Source organism: Galeopterus variegatus, unplaced genomic scaffold, assembly GCF_000696425.1.
Source record: "Galeopterus variegatus unplaced genomic scaffold, G_variegatus-3.0.2 Scaffold10344, whole genome shotgun sequence".
Classification (NCBI taxonomy): Eukaryota; Metazoa; Chordata; class Mammalia; order Dermoptera; family Cynocephalidae; genus Galeopterus; species Galeopterus variegatus.
Window position 1 is genome coordinate 38,208 of NW_007736455.1, and position 23,131 is coordinate 61,338.

The 23,131-nt window shown below is 36.5% G+C and overlaps 2 protein-coding genes across 2 annotated transcripts in view; one reads left to right on the forward strand and one right to left on the reverse strand.

Annotated features, from left to right (window-relative positions):
- Positions 1-13,180, reverse strand: part of MAGT1 (magnesium transporter 1) — a 35,472-nt gene extending 22,292 nt beyond the window's left edge. The window contains exons 1-2 of the mRNA XM_008594202.1: positions 12,902-13,180; positions 1,918-2,087 (exon numbers count right to left, since the gene is read on the reverse strand). Of these exons, the coding sequence (XP_008592424.1) occupies positions 1,918-2,087; positions 12,902-13,003 (272 nt within the window). The 5' untranslated portion in view covers positions 13,004-13,180. The remainder of the gene's footprint in view (positions 1-1,917; positions 2,088-12,901) is intronic.
- A 4,354-nt stretch (positions 13,181-17,534) lies between these two features.
- On the forward strand, positions 17,535-21,719 carry LOC103609950 (cytochrome c oxidase subunit 7B, mitochondrial). Its single transcript, XM_008594203.1, has 3 exons — positions 17,535-17,674; positions 19,529-19,647; positions 21,520-21,719. Exons 1-3 carry the CDS (start codon positions 17,635-17,637, stop codon positions 21,592-21,594), a joined length of 234 nt encoding a protein of 77 aa, XP_008592425.1. The 5' UTR covers positions 17,535-17,634; the 3' UTR covers positions 21,595-21,719.
- Positions 21,720-23,131: the final 1,412 nt, after the last annotated feature.

Below are 23,131 nucleotides of genomic sequence, written 5' to 3' on the forward strand. Positions count from 1 at the left end.
TAAAAAACATGAAAAAGGATCGAGTATTTTACCACTATTAAAAAAAATCGCCTGTAGGGGCCGGCCCGGTGGCGCACTGCTACAGTGCACCGCTTGGGAGTGCATGGTGGCGCTCCCGCCGAGGGTTCGGATCCCACATACAGACCGGTTCCCGCTCACTGGCTGAGCGAGGTGCGGGAGCAACACCAAGGGTTGCGATCCCGTTGCCGGTCCCAGTCCGGTACGGGCGCGACACTGAGGGTTGCGATCCGTTGCCGGTCACGAAAAAAGACAAAAAGGAGAAAAAAAAAAAAAAAAGAAAAAAGAAAAAAAGAAATCTCTCTAAATCATGCATCTTTGGGTTTTTAAAAAATTAACTTATTTCGGGCCGGCCCGGTGGCGCACTGCTACAGTGCACCGCTTGGGAGCATGGTGGCGCTCCCGCCGAGGGTTCGGATCCCACATACAGACCGGTTCCCGCTCACTGGCTGAGCGAGGTGCGGGAGCAACACCAAGGGTTGCGATCCCGTTGCCGGTCCCGGTCCGGTACGGGCACGACACTGAGGGTTGCGATCCGTTGCCGGACATGAAAAAAGACAAAAAGGGGAAAAAAAAAAAAATTAACTTATTTCTATTTACGTATTTTTTTGCATCAAAAGTGGTTTATTTTTTTTATTTTAAAGTTTATTATTAGCATATTCATTCTTACAAATTGTGATATTTCTTTATGCCCTTTACCTGACCTATTACTTCCTAAACCCCCTCCCTTCCTCCCCCCGACCTCTAGTATCCTTAGGTTTGTTCTCTCCTTCTGAAAGAAATTAACTTATTTTTAAATCGACAAATTGTATATATTTATGGGGTACAGTGACATTTTGATATATGTATACACTGTGGAATGATTAGATCAAGCTAATTAATATACCCATCACCTCAACTACTTATTTTTTATGTGTGTGTGGTTAGAACATTTGAAATCTACTTTTAACAATTTGAAAATACACAATACAATTATGATTAACTATGGTCACCATGCTGTGCAACAGATCACTAAAACTTATTCCTTCTATGTATCCGAAACTATACTCTCTGATAACCAACATCTCTCCTTCCTCTACCCCCTGAATGCCCCTGGTAATCACCATTCCACTTTCTCCTATGATTTTGATGTCTTTAGATTCCACATATGCAATCACATGATCCTTGATTTTTAAAAATGTCCCATCCTCTCATATTCCAAATTTTTTTTTTTTTTTTTTTGTCCTTTTTGAGACTGGCCGCACTGCGCTCAGCCAGTGAGCGCACCGGCCATCCCTATATAGGATCCGAACCCGCGGCGGGAGTGCTACTGCGCTCCCAGCGCCGCACTCTCCTGAGTGCGCCACGGGCTTGGCCCTCATATTCCAAATTTTAATGAAGCCACCATTATTGCATTAATAAATATCTCAAGCTTTGGGTAGACCTGTTAAAAGTTTGGAGCTTGTTTCTCCCAAAAATGGGAGAGTATTTACTTTATCTACCTTCTGGGATTGTTGTGATAAAACAAGAACATGGAGTTGAAAGCACTTATAAAAATAAAACTTATAAACATAAAATAAATAAATACTTATATATAAAACTTATAAGTAATAAATGCATGCTACTGGAATACATTTAGATAAAGTGATGCCAATTTATAAGATGATTGTTTGATTTTCAAGTTATTCATATGATGGCTACCACAATACTTTATCCATGCCGCCCCCCCCACTAATACAGACAACCAATAACTGACTATAAAAAAACAGCAGTATTACATGTTACCAAAGGGACATACTAAGTAAGGCATGCATATTAATTATTTATGTACCCACTGAACTAATTTGGTTCTTCTGGGGTTGAGAAATGGTTAAAATCTTATAAGTTATTTAACTTTAAAGTGTAGGTGAAAGTTCATACTTGCAAACGACACACTGTCTATGAAGTTGAAGAGCAGTGAACATGACAATAACGGAGTAATTTCTTGGTGGGGCTTTAACAAGGCGACGGAATTTGTCTCCATTCATTCTTATCACAGGCCTTTTATTGGTCCATTCCATCAGCTGACTAACCTTTTCAGATAACACCATCTAAAAAAGGCAAGGTAAGCATGCTGTTAATACACTCAACTTGGCATTTAAAGTTCCTTTACGCAACTTACTTAAAAACCAAGACTAACAAGCTGAAGTACATAGAAAATGTGAGAGATCTAAAACCAAAATTTGGTAGTTGGGCCTAATGATAATTATACTTAAAATATATTATTTTGTAAGATTTAATCAGACATTACACCTTTTTTTCTTTTCTTTTAGCAACTGGCCAGTACTGGGACCTGAACCCTTGACCTCGGTGTTATAACACTGATAGGATATTACACTTTTTGATGTGAGTTACTTATTATTTACTAATAAATAAAATAAGATAAAATCATAAAACCAGGGCCGGCTGGTTAGCTCACTTGGTTAGAGCCAAGTGCTGATAACACCAAGGTCAAGGGTTCAGATCCCTTTACTGGCCAGCCGCCAAAAAAAAAAATCATAAAACTTTTGATTTGCCAAAGATTCCAAAGAATGCCGAATTAAATCAACCAGCTAGTTTTATATAAAATTTTACTTCTCAAAGAAAACTGCAAAGAAAACAATCTTGAAAATGAAAAGTAAAATGGGAGGAATCACTCTACCCAATTTAAAGTTTACTAAATAGCTACAGTAATCAAGACAGTGTGGTACTGATGAAGGCACAGACAGATAGATCAATGGAACAGAATAAAGAACCCAGAAATTGACCCCCACAAGTACAGCTAACTGATTTTGCACAAAGGTGCAAAAGCAACTCAGTGGAAGAAGGATGGCCTTTTCAACAAATGGTTGCAGGAGCAACTGGACATCCATAAACAAAAATATAAATCTCCAACTAAACTTCACATCCTCTACAAAAATTAACACAAAATGGACCACATACTTAAATGTAAAATTGTAAAGCTACAAAACTTCTAGGAAAAAAAGATAGGAGAAAATCTAGAGGATTCAAGGGTAGGAAAGAGTTCTTAGAATTGACACCAAAAGTAGAATCCATAAAAAGAAAAAAATAGGTAAAACCCACCTCATCAAAACTAAAAACCTTTACTCTGCACAAGATCCTGTTACAAGGATAAAAAGACAAGCTACAGAGCAGGAGAAAATATTTTCAAACCACATATCTGACAAAGGATTAGTAGCTAGAATACATTTTTTAAAAAACTATCAAAACTGAACGGGTGGGGGAGGTTTGGAGAGGGATATAGGTTGGGTAAAGGGCATAAAGAAAAATCATGATTTGTAATAATATGCCTATAGTAAATAATATTTTTTAAAAAAAACCCTCAACAGTAAAAAACCAAACAATTCAATTAGAAAATGGGCAAAAGACACGAAGAGATATTTAATCGAAGAGAAACTACAGATGGCAAACAGACATATGAAAAGATGTTCAACATCATTAGCCATGATGGAAATGCAAATTAAGAGCACAATGAGATACCGCTACACATCTGTTACTAAAATAAAATACAGTGATAATACCAAATGCTGACAAGGATGTGGAGAAACTGGATTTTTCTTACATTGCTGGTGGGAATGTACTATGGTACAGCCACTCAGGAAAACAGTTGTCAGTTTCTTAAAAAATTAAGCAACTAGGGGCTGGCTGGTTAGTTTAATTGATTAGACCGTGGTATTTTAATACCAAGATCAAGAGTCTGGATTCCTGTATCAGCCAGCTGCCAAAAAAAAAGCTAACTAAACATAACTCAGGAATCATATTCCTTGGCATTTATCCCAGAGAAATGAAAATTTAGGTCTACACAATAAAGGAGCTACCTTTCGTTTGTTCCTTTTTAATAGCCAATCATCATGAGGCAGTGGAAGAGAAGCATGGTTAGTCAACAGGAATTCAGTTTGAAATTAAACGCCATCATATTTATTTATCCTCCTCTTCATCTCCACTGTTAATGTTCAATCTTTGCAAGAGTAGTAAGACAGGAAAGGATAACAAAGTACAGAAGACAAGAATCTCAAAGTAGAATTAATGCTAACTTATGATTTTGCTCTTCTTTTAGGGATATGTCTATAAAGGGCTAGGAAATCATAGAGTGGTTCATCATTCAGAAACATTTGAACAGTTACATTTCCCATTACCTGTATTCTAGCACTCACCATTCTAAGACACTTTGACATCTGATTCCTCCACTAGACTGTCAGCTACTAGAGAGCAGGAACGTGTAGTACCTTAGCATATGGTAGGTACTCAACAAGTGTGTACTAATTTCCATTTAATGAAACCCAACTGGGAATGGAATGACTTGCACATGTTAGGAAGAAATAATGATTGCACACATAAACACTAACATAGAAATGAAACTTTTTTTTCCATTTCTGGAATGGAACAGTAACATGGAATCTACAAATGCATTTTTTAAAATAAATGTATGTATGTTTCATATGTTTATTTTCTTTCTTATCAATTATTTTTTTGAATTTTTAAAGATAATTTATTTATTATACATACATGTGGGCACAAAGTTGATTTTCAATAGCTGTGTACAATGTGTGATGGTTAGAACAGAATAATTAGCTTATTCATTATTACTATACACAATCATTCTTTGTGTCCATTAACCAATTCCTTGTTAATCCCCCCCATCTCCCCCTCCTTTCCCCCTTTCCACGTCTAGTAACCATGGTACTTTCTAAAAGTTCAACATACTACTGTGTTGTTTCTTCCTTTCTCTCTATCTGTCTCTCTTTGGTTATTTGTTTATTTATGGATTCAGCTCCTGCTTATGAGTGAGAACACGTGGTATTTCTCTTTCTGTACCTGGGTTGTTTCACTTAGGATAATTTTCTCCAGGCTCATCCATGTTGCTGCAAATGGCAAAATTTCATTCTTTTTTTTATGGCTGAGAAGTATCCCATTGTTTATATATACCACAATTTCCTTATCCAGTCATCCATCGACAGACATTTAGGTTGGTTCCATTGCCTAGCTATTGTAAATAGAGCTGCAATAAACATGGGAGTGCAGGTATTCCTTCGACATGATGATTTCCAATCCTCTGTATATATCACCAGTAGTGGGAATATATACAGAGGATATACTGTTCTCCATAATGGCTGTACAAATTTATAGTCCCACCAACAGTGCAGAAGAATTCCCCTTTCTCCATATCCTCGCCAGCATTACAAATGCATTTGTCTTTAGCTAATACTGAAAACAGTATTTTATTTCCTGAGTACACCTCTATGACTGATGGAAAAAGACTGCATAAATACTAGTTTTGTTACACATGCAAAATAATTCCAGTAAGAGCCACGAAATGAATATGCCACACATAGAAAATTAAACAGACTATAAACCCATAGAGAAATATATACACTCTCAAAAGATTGATATAAAAAATAATTAACAAGATTATGGAACAATGAAACAAATAATTGGTAAAGGCTGTGGGAGAGAGTGAATCAGGAGATAGAATAAGGGGCAAATGGTGATCAAGATAGCCTCAGGATGTTGCTAGTTCATCAATTCAACAGTAGAATTAGTTACCAGTAATTGTCAAGAGTAGGGAATATTTGATTTAAATTAAGGCTGCATAGATTAAATTTATTCAGTTTTTCCAACAAAATGAATTATTATTATTTGATACAGCTTTGATGATCCTCACAGCTCAGACAATAATACTGGTTCACATTTTAAAAATATGCATTCTATATTTTAAAGCAGTCATTAATTTTAATATGTTTTCAAATTAAATTGGACAGTTACCAGCAAATTCAAACATGATTTGGCTATTTTATTCACCATGACTTCAGATTTTATTTAGGGCTATTTGAGAAAAAAAAGTGTAAAGCAGTAACAGGTATTTACATAGTTATATATGTTCTATTTCTATTTGACCACATATATATGATCATGCCAACAAAACAAATATATGTACTTTGAATTAGTTTGTATTAGTGGTGTTTTCTTACATAAAAATCCTTAAATAGGCTTTTTCAACCAAGTAATTATAAAAAATTTATAATATTTGTCTTCCTATTTATCAACAGACTGGAAAGACTAGATTTCTGGCTATTCAACCCCCAAATGATTTGTCAAGTAGAAGAAATTAGTTCGAAGGAATTACATATTCTTTTTAAAGCTCTTATAAGATGGGATAACCACTTCAAAAGACTGCTTAATGCAGAGGCAATTAGGTTACCTTCTGAGTTTATTTTCTTTAAAATGAAGACACATCACAACAGTTTTAAACTTTCACAATAAAATTACATGAACACAGCCTTGAACATGATAATGAAAAGTTATAATCCTTATTCACTATGATCCAGTATTTTAATATATCCTAAATAAGCCTATCTTGATTTGGTTTTATGGAGAAAATAGCAGCTACTATTTGGAATACCTACTATGTGTCAGGTAGCTACTTCTTGCTTTATAGGGTATATAATTTAGTTCAATTCTCAAAACAACATTCTGAAGTAAGCATTCTATTTTTATGCTCACTTAACTGTTGAGTAAACAGGATCAGAGAGGTTAAGTAACTTACCCAAAGTGCCACAGTTAGTAAGACACAGAGCTAGGTTTCAAAAGCCCATAATCATTCTAAACCAGGATTTCTCAACAGTGGCATTACTTAATCTTGCACCAGATCATCATTTGTTGGGAGGAGCTATCCTGTCTGTGCACTGTAGGATGCTGAGTACCATCCCTGGCCTCTACCCACCAGATGCCAATAGCACCCCTCCCTCCAGTTCTAACAACCAAAAATGTCACCAGACACTGCCAGATATCTCCTGGGGAGCAAAATCCCTCTCACACACACACCTGAAACTGAAAAGAATTTGTTTTTATAATCTTATTATGCTTTCAAAAATATTTTTAAGTCATTACTGATCAGAATACAACAGAAAAAAAGGATCTGATGATAAAGTAAACCAAAACTTCCCTAGAGCAAGCCCTTAGCATAATGAATAGTAAACTTTCTAGACCTGTGCTTCTTCAAGTGCGGTTGGTATAAAGGAGCTTGTTAAAAATGTAGACTTCTAGGTTTCATCCCCCAATAAATTTAATTCAGTAGTTCTAGGGTAGAGCCCAAGAATATGGAATTTTAACATGTACCTGAAGTGATTCTTCACATACATTGAAGTTTGAGAACCACAGGTCTACATTCTAATCTTAAGAGCAGGGACTACACGTTATATACATTTCTATGTATAATGCAGGGAAATTAAATAAACATTAGGTGATCCAATGATAAGCAACAGCAAAAAATACACCATTCCTAATATTAAATCACCTCCTAATCTTCCTGGAATGGTTGAAGAATGCTATATTCTAGATAACTCAAATATAAATGTCTTAGACACTTTTTCACTAGTCCTCTTCTTTCGTCTTCTCTAGTATATGGTTTTATAAAAGAATTTCTCTTTTTTTCAAATTTGAGTTGAAAGTTTTCCTGATCAAGGTAAATCTCCAGTCCTGATGAACCTTCTTCTGTGGGTGCCTCTCATCCTTTGTCAAGAGCCCATTATTTGGGTACTGAAAAGCATGGTTCAGAAATAAAAATTTTGTTCCTCTATTGCATCTACACTAAGTCCCACTATTCAATTTCCAGATATTCATTTATCTTCCAAAGTCACAACCTTCAAATGGAAAATACTAAAATTTTACCTGTGCCCTTCAGGTCCTTCTGTTTACTATTTATTACTTTAAAGTCATTAGTTAGAAACACATTTTCTTTTCTTTTCTTTTTTTTTTTTCCCCTTTTTGTCTTTTTTTGTGACCAGCAACAGATCGCAACCCTCAGTGTCGCGCCCGTACCAGACCGGGACCGGCAACGGGATCGCAACCCATGGTGTTGCTCCCACACCTCGCTCAGCCAGTGAGCGGCCGGTCTGTATATGGGATCCGAACCCTCGGCAGGAGCGCCGCCGCGCTTCCCAAGCGGCACACTGTAGCAGTGCGCCACCGGGCCGGCCCCATAGAAACACATTTTCCAAGGACTATAGTATGTAAAGGTAAGAGGTTTTTAAAGTGAACTACTTAGAAACCCCCAAAAGCAATTGCTTTGGAAACAACTCCTATTATAAATACTTTTTCCACTAATAGTTTTAAACATTTAAGAAAATATATCGATCCAAAGTTTTAAACTGCATTGGATATATTTATTTAAAGCAAATTGCATTAGAGCGTGGTATTGATAACACCAAGGTCAAGGGTTCGGATCCCTGTACCGGCCAGCTGCCAAAACAAACAAACAAATTACAGATGTACTATAGAAAAACACATTAAATTTATAAGCAAAGATATTCATGATCAATTAACTTCCCTCCTTCTTGGAGTACATCAGTCTATTTTCAACTATTTAAATAAAACAAAAAAAGATAATATTCACAATTAAAACATAATATGTACCAACAAAGTAAAGTAAGCTTAAAGTCTTTCTCTTCCCTTGAAACATTTTGATAAGTATGGCTAAAAAAATCCCCCACTACCAAAAGGTCAATTAATATCTCTAATCCTGTCATTAATAATCAAGTGTTATGAAAATCTAGTATTACAAGAGATTAAGAGGACCAAGAAAGGACAGTGAGACAGCTGTTTAATTTCACTCTACCTGCTTGTATATTTACCTCGATTAGCTCTAGCAAACTAGCTTAAACCTTAACAACTACACATTCTCCTACTGTCACTGAATATCACTCATCAAAAATACAGTATAGGAATCTACTAATTATCATTTCAAGCTAAAATCTGATCTTGTCATTCAGATTTCTTTTGAATTTCAGAATAAAGCTAAGCATCACCAGTCTGAATTCCTTTAAAATGCACCTCCCTTCCCCCCAAAAATTTATGGCTGTATCTTTTTTCTAGACAATCAGAGTTTATTCATAAAAACTCTTCATATTTTTAGCTTTCCTAATCATCTACCAGTCTTCAGATGTTAATAAACTAAAATTCCTGGTTAAGCAATATATTTCCAACTCCATCCTTAAAATAAGAGTGAGACTGGATAGATCTGGAAATATAATTGGCAGATAATTACTGAAGGAGACAGTGAGCAAAGAGAGCATTTTTAATCCTTAAATGCCATATGCTCCATTTTCAGTTCACCTACTTCGTGGATGGGGCTAAAATGTAACTCTGTTCCCTTTCCTTGATTTTTTTTATTTTTTTGGGGGGGGGTGTCTCAATTTGTTTTGCAACTACTTTTAGCCTATTTCTCTGTAATAAGATATTTTCTAAAGAACTGCAGGGGTTTTGCACATGTGACACTTTCAAGTGTCAGTTCTCAGAGTAAAGTTAGACAACCTAGAAGTTTTTATAATGATAGCCTGTTTTGTTAAAATATGCAGATAATTCTATTTTCTGAATATTCCTCATAAAAACATCACAAAAAGATCAACTGAAAAACATTTTACTATCCAGAGGAACACAACCTCATTTTTTTTTTTTAATACTTAACATCTTCTACATGCCAGGTAATGCATTAGGCATGTTTTACAGCCCTCATCATTTAATTTTCACAACAAAGACATAGAAGAAAATGAGAGTACCATTTTTTTTTTTTTTGTAGCTGGCTGGTAACAAAGATCGAACCCTGGACCTTGGTGTTACCAGCACCATGCTCTAACCAACTGGGCTAACCAGCCAGTCCCAAGATTATCTTGGTAAAGATCACTGGGGTTGGATTAAAGCATATCCACTTTAAAATTTTACAGAATTTTTTTGAAAACTGAGGAGGGGGACTATTTGCCATCTTAGTATTATTATGAACACATTTATTATGCTTCAGTATGCTTTGTGCATTCACCCTTCTCCATATTTCAGATAATTTCTCTATTATTATAGATTCCCAGAAGTAGGTTGAGAAATATAATTTTATCAAAGACCATACTTTTTTATTTTTATCATGCTGCCTCCTAAGACAACACCAGATGTGAGGACAAGCAACTTCCCTTCTACCACAGGGGAAAAATAACTCACCATAAAAATAAAACAAGTCACTGCAAAATACAGCCTGTGTGGCCCAGCAGAGAGCATAGGCTTTAGAGTCAGACAAATGAGGGGTGAGATCACAGCTCAGCTTTAGAGCTGTGCTTCTTTGAGCAAGCCCCCAACCTCTCTCTTGATTAGTGTCAGTTCCCTTATCTTCTAAAAGTGGTTGATAATTACCCTGCAGGGTAATAACATATGTAATCCATAGTGCCCGGCATGTAGAAGGTATTCAATATCAGAGAATAAGTCCACGTTCCAGTGAAAACATTGTTAAAGGTGTAAATAGTGAGATAAGTAAGGTAGCATTCCATTTAACAACAGGCAACTATGAGGAACTTGAATGATTTTTAATCATATTTATTTAAGGGAAGTGTCTTTTTAAAAAGAATACTTAGACTTTAATATCAGACATTACTGACTATTTAAAGCCAAATTTACTATAGTGGATGGACCTGAGATTTTTAAAAATAATGTTTTCAAAAACTGACAAAAAAATAAGTGTTCTGCCATAGAACACCTGTATTTTGAAACTGTGTCTAAGTAGTATCACAGTAATCTTTTTAAAAACAGTCTCAAGTATTCTCAGTAAGGGGGGAAAGGGTAAAAACTAAAACATCTTTACCAGCGTATATTAATTCCATGTTTACCGATGAGAAAATCCAGTTTTAGGTTGTGAAACCAAAAACTACTTCTAAGTGAAACAACAGATTCCTGATTCTTTATGCCCAGATTAATTAATTAATTTGAAATTTACTGAGAATCTTTTTCACAGACACTGCTGGGTGTGAGAGAAAGAAAAATTAAGTAGTTTCTGCATTCAAGATGCTCACAGTTTAATGGGAAAGACTGATATATAAACAATGACAATATGATGTGCTGAATTTATCTCACTTCATCTGTGGGAACAAAGAAAAATTTAGCTTTAGGAAGAAGGTACTGTTTGAGCTAAGACTTGAGTAGGAACCCCCAGGAGAATGAGGGGGTGGGGTAAGAGAGAAGGGAGAGATACTCCAGTAGAAGGCAGGCAAGTAATTCAGTATGACTAGTACAGGAAAAAGCTTGGACTGAGATAAGGCTGGAAGCAGCAGACCACAGACAGGCTATAGAAGCTCTTTTATATCCTGCAAAATAGGGTGAAAGGTTTTCAGATTTGCATGTTAGCTCCTCTGGTAGCACTACAAAGGATGGGTTGGAGGCAGTTATTGCAATACATTTGCAAGAGCTATAAGGGTCTGAACAGTGGGCTTGAAGGGAAGGGAGTTAGAATTTAATTCCTTTAAAATTTTTTTTTTATTGAAGTAAAATTCACATAACATAAAATCCACCACATTAACCATTTTAAAGTATACAATTTAGTTCTGATTCCTTTTTAAAAAATAATCTACTTTCTGCTATGTCCTCCTTCTAGTTCAGTGACAGAGTGAATGAATAAATATAATTTCACTGGTAGAAATGCTAGCTTAAAAAAACCTTTACTTTTTTTTTATTAAAAAAGAATAAGTAGTCATTGTAGAAATTCTGACAATATCAGTATACGAAGGAAAAAGTGAAAGCGTTCCCCTCATCAACAATCCCAGCTACCCAGAGATAGCCATAGGGGTTGGCTATGTATCCTTACAGAGGTTTCTCTCTATATATACATAAAGTTACATATAAGGTTTAAAAAAAAAAAAAACATAAAAGGCTTCTAGGATATAAAATTGTGTACTCTGCATCTTGTTTTTCACATACAAGGACTTGGGATCTTCCCCACAAAGTACATCACTTTCCAATTCCAGTGTATAAGACTGCTAACTTCACCATACCTTTGATAACTGTATAGTTTTATTTTACTTTTTGCCAATCTAATAAGTAACTCATTCTTGTTTTAATTTGTTACCTTGTTTTTTCTTCGCATGGAATAGTTCACACACTCAGAAACATAGAGAAGATAGCTTCTTAATTCAGCTGAAGTTGACAAGCATCTGAAATATTTAACTGGTATTTTAAAAGTGAGTGTACAAGTTTTGTGTACTAGAAGATGCACAGAATGTACAGGAAATAACATTAGACTGACTGACCTAGGGCTTTAGTCCTTGTTCTGCAACAGTTAACCGTGTAAACTTAGTACTCGGCTTTTCTCAACTATAAAATTAGAAGGTGTAAATAACTGCTAGAATTCTTTTAAAACTCTAAGAATATATGGCTCTAAATCACAAATATTTCAAAGAACTGTTAAAATTCCTCTGCTTGTATTGCTTAATGGTGAATACAGAATATTGTTATCTCCTGCATTTCCCAAAGCCTGTTAAGTTCCACAGAGAGAGATCCTGTTTTTGTTCACTTACGTATACCAAGCGCCTAGAACTGTGCCTAGAACGGTGCCTAGCACGCTTGATATCTGTTGAACGGTTGAAAATGGTTTGAGTTTTCACTCTGGTACAAAGTTGCTTTGAAACAATTATTTGAACAGTGTAACAAACCTTGCATAATTTCACGCTTCAGTCTAATTCTCACATTCCTTAAGTGAAAATGCTACAAAATAGATAGCTTTTATACATCTATGAGGGAGTTACTTCTGCCAACAGCAGAAAGACTCTTAGATATCCTACCCCTGGACTTAAAATCGAACTCCCCACCTCCAGCACCCGAAAGAAGTGTCAAAACTCATAGCTACGTGCATTCATAGGCCTACATTCAGACGCTACACTCCCAGAAGACAAGGAGTTACAGTTCCTTCTCTAAAGAATCCCACAACTCCGAAAACGGCGGAATTGAAGCCACCAAAGGCACAGAACTGGAGGAGAAAAGGGGTCGGGAGGGAGAGAACAGACCCTATCAAGCTCCACTCATTGAGAAAAGCCCATGTTGCTGAAAACCGCGTTCTCACCTCCTTCTTTCTTTGGGCAGAGGCCGAAGGAACCTCATAAACGAGCAGCAGCGCCACCGCCATGGTCGCAGAGACACACCAAAACCACCAACGCGCTGCCATGTTCGCTCCACTCACTCCGATAAACTTTCCTCCGGCTCGGTCTGAGGGTGGGGCGTGAGAACAAGCAAGCCAGCCCCTTGCCTTTCTTCATTGGCCCAGCTCAGCCCTGCAGGGCGACCCCTCACATTACGTAACAGTGCGCTACTACCAGACGCCCGCTAAAAGACAGTTCACTTCGAACTGGTCCTTGTTAGCCAATAGAAAAAAGATAATCTGGAGGTTTTCATTGGCCCACTAAAAGGTGATGAACCGCCCCTTTCATTTTACGTAATGATGTTCCCCTTAGCGACTCTTCCAACACGCATGCGCAGTTATGAAATGTTGCGAATTTTCCGGAGGCCAAAATGGTTTGAGGCTGCTAAAACGGAATCTTTTTCGTAAACATTCGTGTCGAAGTCCTTAAAACCCACCTCATTCGCGTAATATTCTAGAAAGATGGGACCTAGATACACGAGTGATGGGAGCTGTCTTAGTCCCCCATTCTGCCTCCAAAGTACTTCAAATCAAAATGGAAAAAAAGTAAAAGTAGGAAAGGAAGGGAAAAATATCACTGAAGGAGAGTGTTGAAAGTAAATATGAATAAGAGCTTGTCGAGTATCTTCCGTGTCCTAGGAACTGTGCCAGGTGCGCTGAAAAAAAGAGGACATCAAAAATTATTTTAAAAAGTTTTTGTTTATTCATAACATCATTTTTTAGTTAAACTGCTTGACTTACTACTGAAAGCACCAGCAAGGACTTAAATTATGGGTAATAGACGGCGAATACCTTCTTTTTTGTTATTTTGTTTTGGGGATGGGTGCAAAAGTGAGGTTGTAAAAGAAGTACTTTGCCTCTTTTTAAAGTTTTTGTGATCTCAGTTGGTTTTCATTAAGCATTCAATTCTCCCATCTAACAGTAATGAAAGTCCTACATAGCTGAAGAATTTTCCATTTATTTGTTCCAGTTCTGTTTCATCATAGTGGGTTTTAAAACTGGGATGATTTTACTAGAGGATAATAATATACTCAAGAAGAAAAACACCAACAAAATAAAATCAATCTGCATATAATTTGGATTTATTTTGATGATGTGGAACATATATGACAATTCTTTTAGGCCCTACTGGGGAAAAAACAGCACAGGAAAATAATTTCATTATATTGGAGAGACAAGGAAATGTGTAAGGAAAGAAAAATAGCGGGTTCCGAAGTGAAGACGTGAAATAGAGATAAGAAAAAATTAAAAATGTTTATGGATATTCATATTAAGAAAAATGCAAAATAAAAGCACAATAAGGCATATTGTATGATTCCATTTATATGACATTCTGGAAAAGGCAAACCAATAGGTACAAAGAACAGAGCAGTGGCTGGCAGGGGCTGGGAGTAAGGAGAAAGGTTGACTACTTTTCAACTCCTACTCCTAATGAGGGAAAATAAAGAACTTTGTAGAATTGGACAGGAATTGGAGGTATTAGTATAAACTTATCATTCATAACGTATATTCCTAGCTCTATTCACTGAAAGGACTAGACGCAATGACACACCAATAAGCAATGAACACACCTAGTGCCCAAATCTGTGTTGCTAAATGCCATTCCCACTAAAATAAATTAGGGCTCTTTAGAGACATGCTTCATTCTCGTGGTGGTGCAGGAATGTACATGATGAATATTTGATATCTTGTGTCAGAAAATAAAGACATTCTCAAAAGGTGATGGAGACATGTCGAAAAAGACACACGAGCCAGCTTGAGGGGAATCCTATTGACCACATCTGTGACTATGAATCATTAAATTATGACAGTAATTGAATCCATGAATCCATACTGATAATAAACAAATAAATAGAGGAGAAAATAAAATTCATTCTTACAATAGAATACCCAACATTAAATATATATTAAATAAATTAAAAAATCATGACATGAAAGACAAAGTCTGACAAACGATTCAATTTTACCTTATTTTAATTGACAGTCTTTTTATTGAAAGAATTGATTATATATATTTGTGGGGTACAGAATCGAATATCAATACATGTGTACAATATGTGGTGATCAAATCAGGATAATTAGTATACTCATGTTTACAAAACGTAATCAATCTTTGTGACCCTTAACTAGTTTCTTGCCAACCCCCTCCCCCTTTCCCAACTCTAATAACCATAGTTCTATTCTTTTTTATTTTGAAAGTTTAATGTATTATTATGGTCCTTCCTTCCTTCCTTCCTCTTCTTTCATTCTTTATTTTAGCTTTCACTTATGAGTGAAGACATGCAGTATTTCTCTTTCCATGCCTGGCTTATTTCACCTGACATAATTTTCTCTCAGTTCATCCATGTTGCTGTGAATGGCAGAATTTCATTCTTTTTTATGGCAGAGTAGTATTCCATTGTGTATATATACCACATTTTCCTTATCCAGTCACCTGTCAATGGACGTTTAGGTTGATTCCAACTCTTAGCTATTGTAAATAGAGATGCAATAAAAATGGGAGTGCAAGTATTCTTTCCCATGATGAATTCTATTCCTTTGGGTATATACCCAGGAATGGGATAGCTAGGTTGTATGGCAGTTCTTTCTGTAGTTGTTTGAGGAACCTCCATACTGTTTTCCAAAATGGCTGCACTACATTACAGTCCCACCAACTGTGTAGGAGAGTTCCCCTTCTACACATCCTCATCAGCATTTGTTATTCTCTGTCTTTTTGATCATAGCTGGTCTAACTGGGGTGAGATGATATCTCAGCGAGTTTTTTTTTTTTTTTTTTTTAAAGATGACCGGTAAGGGGATCTTAACCTTTGACTTGGTGTTGTCAGCACCATGCTCACCCAGTCAGCAAACCGGCCATCCCTATATAGGATCCAAACCCGTGGCCTTGGTGTTGTCAGCACCGCACTCTCCCGAGTGAGCCACGGGGCCGGCCCCTCTCAGCGAGTTTTGATTTGCATTTTTCTGATACTGAGTGATGTTGAGCATTTTTTCATGTGTCTGTTGGCCATTTGTATATCTTCCTTTGAAAAACACCTACAGCTCCTTTGCCCATTTTTTTTTTCCTTTGCCCATTTTTAAATCAGGTTTACTTGTTTTTTTTACTGTTAAGTTGTTTGAATTCTATGTATGTTCTGGATATTAATCCCTTGTCAGATGCATAGTTTGCAAATATTTTCTCCTGTTCTGTAGGGTGTCTTTTCGCTCTGTTAATTGTTCCTTTAGTTTGATATAATCCCATTTGTTTGTTTTCTTTTGTTGCCTGCACTTTTGGGGTCATATTCATAAAGTCTTTACCCAGTCCTATGTCCTGAAGTGCTTCCCCTATATTTTCTTTTAGTAGTTTTATTATTTCAGGTCTTATATTTAAGTCTTTAATCCATTCTGAGTTGATTTTGGTATATGGTGAGAGGTACGGGTCTAGTTTCATTCTTCTACATATGGATGTCTAGTTTTCCCAGCACCATTTATTGAAGAGGCAGTCTTTTCCCCAATGTACATTCTTGTTGCCTTTATCAAAGATCAAACAATTCAATTTTAAAGGAGACACATGACAATTAAATTCAATGCAGGGACCTGGACTGAACTCTGGATACAAACCTTGCAACAATTGGTGAAATTGGAATATGAGCTGTATTGCATCAATATTAGGTTTTCTGAATTTGGTAACTGTACTGTGGTCATGTAAGAGAATATCATACTCTTAGGAAGTGAACCCTGAAGTATTAACAGGTAAAGGCGCATGATGTATGCAAGTTATTCTCAAATAGTTCAGAAAAAAAACAAAAAACAAAAAAAAACCACATATATGTATGGAGAATGAGAGAGAGAGAGAGAGAGAAACACATGTGGAAAAATATTACCAATTGGTGTACCTAAGTAATGGGTATATAAGTTCCCCCCCCCAATATTTTATTATGAAAATATCCAAACATAAAGAAAAATTGAAGGAATTGTACTGTGAACACCCACCACCAAGACCCTACAATCAACAGCTTACTAAATTTGCTTTATTACATATTTATCATATATTACAGGAATTCTTTTTTTTTTTTTTTTCCAGCGACTGTCTGGTATGGGTGTTACATGGGTGACCTTGGTGTTACAACACCGCGCTCTAACCGGCCAGTCCTTACAGGAATTCTTTTCACTATTCTTGCAACTTTTCTCTAAATTTGAAGTTATTTCACAATTAAATGTTAAACCAATTAGTATGTAGTAAAAGGAGACAGAAAATGAAACAAGTAAGGGAAGCTTTGGGGGAGCAGAAAGAAAAAGAGGTAGTGTGGAGCGAGATACCAAACCCAAGCCTTTGGAAATTCAATACCATCTTGAAGCTGGTGCCTTAGACGACTCAACCTAAGATCAGTATCTCAGCTCTCCTGTATGGAGCCTTAAACCTGCTTCAAGTTGTTCTTTTATTCTTCATTAAATACCTCATGTATAAAGCCTGAAACTACCTTTCCCAAAGGCCTTCATCTTTCCTCGCGGTAAAGAGGATTACAATTTCTATAGGTTTGTACGGATCTCGCGAGATTTCCTCAAATCACATTAAGGATCGGAAGCCATTTTGTTTTTCAGGGTTCTTTGCAAGGGTGCTTGACGCGAGTTTTCGCCGAGCCAATAGCTGCATTTGCCGCAGTTCTGTCTTCCTCTTCACGATGTTTCCCTTGACCAAGAACGCATTAAGTCGTCTCCAAGGTGAGCAAAAATTATGAGCAAATCGTTTACAACAGTTTTCTATCCATTCGTTCTCGTCTCTCGTGTCCCTTTCCTCCACCAACGTCCCGCTCTTCTAATTCTAAGTGCTCTGTCTCCCACTTCGCCCCATGTCATTGGGAAGATGTTCTTATAATTGGCTTTATCACCAGGTGTTTCTGTTTCGGTTCCCAGCTTTCTTTCTGTTACCGAAGTCATGCTCTAGACGTTCCTTTTAACTCTTCAGTAACCTGTCATTTCAGGGAAAGACTACTCTTGGTGGACACGTCTCGCTCGTATGTCATGTCTTAAATCTTAGCTTTGGGCGTACGTTTACTCCTAACCTTACGTAGAAGAATCACCTTCCAATTCCTGTAACCGTAACGGAAGGAAACTAAATCTAGCTCTTCACTTGGTTTCATTGCAGGGAGACAGCCTAAATGGTAGCCCTGCAGCTTTGAAGTTATTTCTGGGTTGTTCACTATTAGCTGCTCCGAAAGCAGTCCTGGTCATTTTCTTCTTATCTAAAAGTGAGGCAGGTAAAGGGAAGTTTTGAGATCAGCATTATGTGTTGCGAATGCACTAGACGGAAAGAAGTCATTTCCATACTTGTTTTGCACTGAAGGTGACCTTGAGTAACGTGAGCAGTTTTAGAATGAAGGTGACCTTAAGCAATTACCATTTAGTTTCTGTATCCATCTTTTTATTTTCACTTTACAGAGTCATTGGGGGTATTACTAGATTGTGCTCTAAACACTCAACCAACTTTGAAAATAACCGAAAAAAAGCAGCCCGACTGGTTTTTCATATTCCAAAAGCCGTGTTTATTATCTCTCACTTTGGGCAAGTGATTTAACCTCTCTGAACCTCAGTTTCGTCCTTTGGAAAATGAGGGGTTAGTAAATACCTACTTCATAGGGTTGTCGAGGATTTTATCTCAGGAAAGCCCCGGCCCCCGCAATGTGGAATTCACACGCTCTCTTTTTAACTGTTCTGGAGCAGAATACAAATATACAATCGTATATTGTGAAATGTTTGTAAATTTGTTTTTCCCAGGTGTGACTATTTATAGGTAAAAAAGAAAGCTGTGTAGGGCAGTTTGGAGAAGAACCAATAATAGCCATTGTACCACATAGAAGCCATTATATTCTTAAGTGCTAGTGAATGGGCAACATTGCTGTTTCTTAAACATGCTTCCCATTATGTATATAAGTACCTTTTGAGGTTCTTTAAAACAGTAAGGACCAGGGCCGGCCCGTGGCTCACTCGGGAGAGTGCGTTGCTGATAACACTAAGGCCATGGGTTTGGATCCCATATAGAGATGGCCGGTTGGCTCACTGGCTGAGCGTGGTGCTGACAACACCAAGTCAAGGGTTAAGATCCCCTTACCGGTCATCTTTTTAAAAAAAAAAAAAAAAGAAAGAAAATTGAAGTCATAAATATTCAAATTAATAAAGAGGAGCCAGTTTCGAGAGTTATACAAATAGCACTTTGTAGTGAATGTTACTGACAACACTCGTTTTTTGCTTTTTTCCCAACATTATGAAAACTTTCAGATATACAGAAAAGTTGGAAGAATTGTACGATGAACACCCACATACCCACCACATAGATTCTACAGTTATCATTTTGCTGTATTTGTTTTATCACATGTCTGTCCATCTGTCAATTCATCTTATTTTTAATGCATTTCAAAGTATGCTTCTTTGGTTTTAGCTACAATATGTTTTAACATTGAACTGCGTAATACTGTAAGGTTTAACTTCCTTGGTTTTCCTAATTGGCAGTATCCGTCACGTGTGTTCACTTTTCCTGATGATTGATATGCTTCTGTGTTTTTTTCCCCCCCCCGTAAGTTCGAAGCATTCAACAAACGATGGCAAGGAAGAGCCATCAGAAACCTGATTTCCATGACAAATATGGTAATGCTGTATTAGCCAGTGGAGCCACGTTCTGTATTGCTGTATGGACATATGTAAGTACTATTGGTTGATAATTTCTATTTTAGATATTTTTCATTTTCATTTAGTCTATGTGTTCAAAATGTTTTAACACAGTAGTATACATTTTTAGTTAGGAGGGACTTGAGAGATTATCTAATCTAATCACCCGTCTAGTGCAATAATTTCTTCCTCAACATCCAGCATTCATTCATCCTCTGTTCTTAACATTTCCAATAACAAATTGCTTATGGGATCACAAGGCAGCCCTTTCCATATTGTGTAGCTGTTAACAGGATCTTATGTTAAAATTTGCCTCCCTTCATATTCTGCCCATCATTCCACTGCAACACAGAAATTCTGATCCCACTTCCATATGACAGGCAACAGATATTAGAAAATTGCTATCATGTCTTCTGAATCTTCTCTTTCAGATTAAACATTCTTAGTTCTGTTGATCATTTGTTGTTATATGGCTTCTAGAGTTTTCACTATCTTGGGTCACCCTCCTGGACACATTTAACTTATCAGGTTTTCTTCTGAAATTCTGCACTCAGAACTGAGCACAGTATTTCTGATGGATGAGATGTAAAGTAACTTGCTTTTCATATTTTAGGTTTTTTACATCTTTAAAAAAATTTATACTCGAAACATAATTGATTATGCATATTTATGGGGTACAGAATTGACTATCAGTATTTGTGTACAATATGTGATGACCAAGTCAGTATTATTAGCATGTTCATCATTATAAATTGTTATCATTCTTTGTGTTCATTACCCAGTTTCTCCCTAACCTCCCTCTCCCACCCCTAGAGACGATAGATCTGTTCTCTCCTTCTGAAAATTCAGTGTGTTATTGTGGTTCTTCCATTGTTTGTTTGTTTATTTGTTTGTTTGTTTGTTTCATTCTTAGTTTCCACTTATGAGTGAGGACATGCAGTATTTCTCTTTCTGTGCCTGGCTTATTTCACTTAAAAAGTACGGAGTGCTTCACAAATTTATGTGTCATCCTTATGCAGAGGCCATGCTAATCTTCTCTGCTAATTTTAGTGTATGTACTGCCAAAGTGAGCACTTTTTTACATTTTGTATTTAACAGTCTATTTACCAGTCACCATACCAACATGTTAAAAGTAGGAGTACTGAAATTTTTATAAATATATTAGTTGGTTTTAAAAGATCTGAATCAACCCTTTCCTTAATAAAGAAACTTTATTTAAATGAATAGGCCTTTTTGTTCTTGTTTGGTTTTTTGGCAGCTGGCGGGTACAGGAATCCAAACCCTGGACCCTAGTGTTATTAACACTGTGCTCTAACCAACTGAACTAACTGGGCAGCTCCATTCTTGTTTTTATCTTCCTGAGATCAGATATGCTATTAAAATGCATGTGTACTTAATTAGAAAGATAAACAGATGTTGAACAAATGTGTGATCAGAGGAGCTTTCAGAGGTGAAATGCTCCTTAATGACGGAGGGGTACTACAAAATGTTCTTTAGCAGTTATTTAGGTAGTTGTGGTTGAAAGAAGCAATTTTTTGAGGGGGTAGTGAAAAAATGTGAAATATAAATTTGAATGAAGTAAAAGTTTAAAATTCATTTTATCAGTCATAACTAGCCACATTCCAAGTGCTCAGTTGCCACATGTGGGTAGTGGCTACTGTATTGGAAAGTACAGATGTAGAACATTTCCTTTTTTTTCAAGAAGTTCTATTGAACAGCACTGCTCTGGAGAATTAGGACAGCAATTAGGTTTGACCTACATGGGGGGACTATATCCCAGGTAAGTTTTTGCGTAATTTTAACCTATAGAGCAGAATATCTTTGTCTCTTTCGAGAAACAGCCTCTAAGCAAGAGTAGACTCTGGTTTAAACATGTATAACTGAAAGCATTTTAATTCTTTCAGATGGCAACACAAATTGGAATAGAATGGAACCTGTCCCCTGTTGGCAGAGTCACCCCAAAGGAGTGGAGAGACTAATAACATCCCAGCTGGTGTAATAATGAATTGTTTCAAAACCAACTCATAATTGATGCCAAGTAAAACCACTGTCTACCCATTAAAATATGGCATTATTGAAGAAATAAAGTACGTTTGAAACCTTCGTTGTAGGTTTTGTTTCCTTCGTAAATGAAACCAAGCTTATCACTTTTGATTTATTTAACCTTCGTGTTAATATTAAAGTTGCTATACAAGGGCCAGCCTGTGGCTCACTCGGGAGAGCGCAGTGCTGATACCACAAAGGCCATGGGTTCAGATCCTATATAGGGATGGCCGGTTAGCTCACTGGCTGAGCATGGTGCCGACAACACCAAGCCAAGGGTTAAGATCCACTTACCGGTCATCTTTATAAAAAAAAAAAAAAGTTGCTATACAAACTTCTTACTTTATACAACTTAAGTAGCTTCTGTGAGGTAGTTTGAAAGGAAAAATTGGCTATCACCTGTAAGTCACCTTTATAGTAGGCTGAAATTTTGTTTGCGAATAATTGATCACAGAACTATTTTAGGTCATCTTTGAGCCAAAAATTTGGCCCAGATCTCGGTTATGCCTACTACTTTCTACCTGTCATTTATGTTTATATTTGGAATTGGCATTATTAACTCCTTTTCATTACTGTTTAGAGAACTTAGGGTGTCACCAGACCCAAAGGAAGAGTGGTCCTATAAAATGAACTCTGAGGATGTCTGAAGACTAGCAAGCTCCTTGGCTCCTTTGGCATATTTACGTTAATTAAAGCTTTCAGTTTTTAAGTGTAGTTTTAGGGATGTTTATATTGTTGTTAAAGAGAGGATCTGTCAAATATCATGTATTCCCTGTTATCTAACTACTATCACCTCACCTGTTGGCTTTTTATAATTTTAACATTTGGATTTGTGAATTATCCTGAGTTTAGCATTTGACATTGAATTTTATGTATAAGATATTAGCTGAAAAGACATCTGCACCACATGTTTTATTACTTCCTTGGCTGAGAGCTATAAGTAGTCCCTTGTAGTTTGTTGGTAGTGCTCAAGTAAGCAGAAAATGGAATTTCAGTTGAGTAACCTATGTATATTAGCTAAATTTACAGATTTCTAAAATCCATTTACCTGATACTATAAAAGTTATCAGGTAAGTCGCTTTAGGAATCTCCAAATATACCTTATGTAGATAAGGATTTATACTTAACCCAACATTTGAAAATTTTTTGCATATTACATGGAATGCTAGAAGTATGCTTTCATGGCAGTATGTCCTGGTTTCTCATCAAATGCACCAAAGCCAGTGATTTCATGATCTGAATAGGAAATGTTGGATGTCATTGCAAAACAGGTAGGTTGCAAGATTAGTAACTATAGTAGTACAACTATTTGATAAAATTTCAACGGACATTTTACGCTATCTCATGTTTAGAAAGAATGTTCATAATAGGACTACAGTATTCAAATGTGTGTAACCCTGAGGTGTGATTAAGCAAAATAAACATGTCTTTAAGGAAGTTTCAACCTTCTAGATTATGCAAGCATACCTTTTC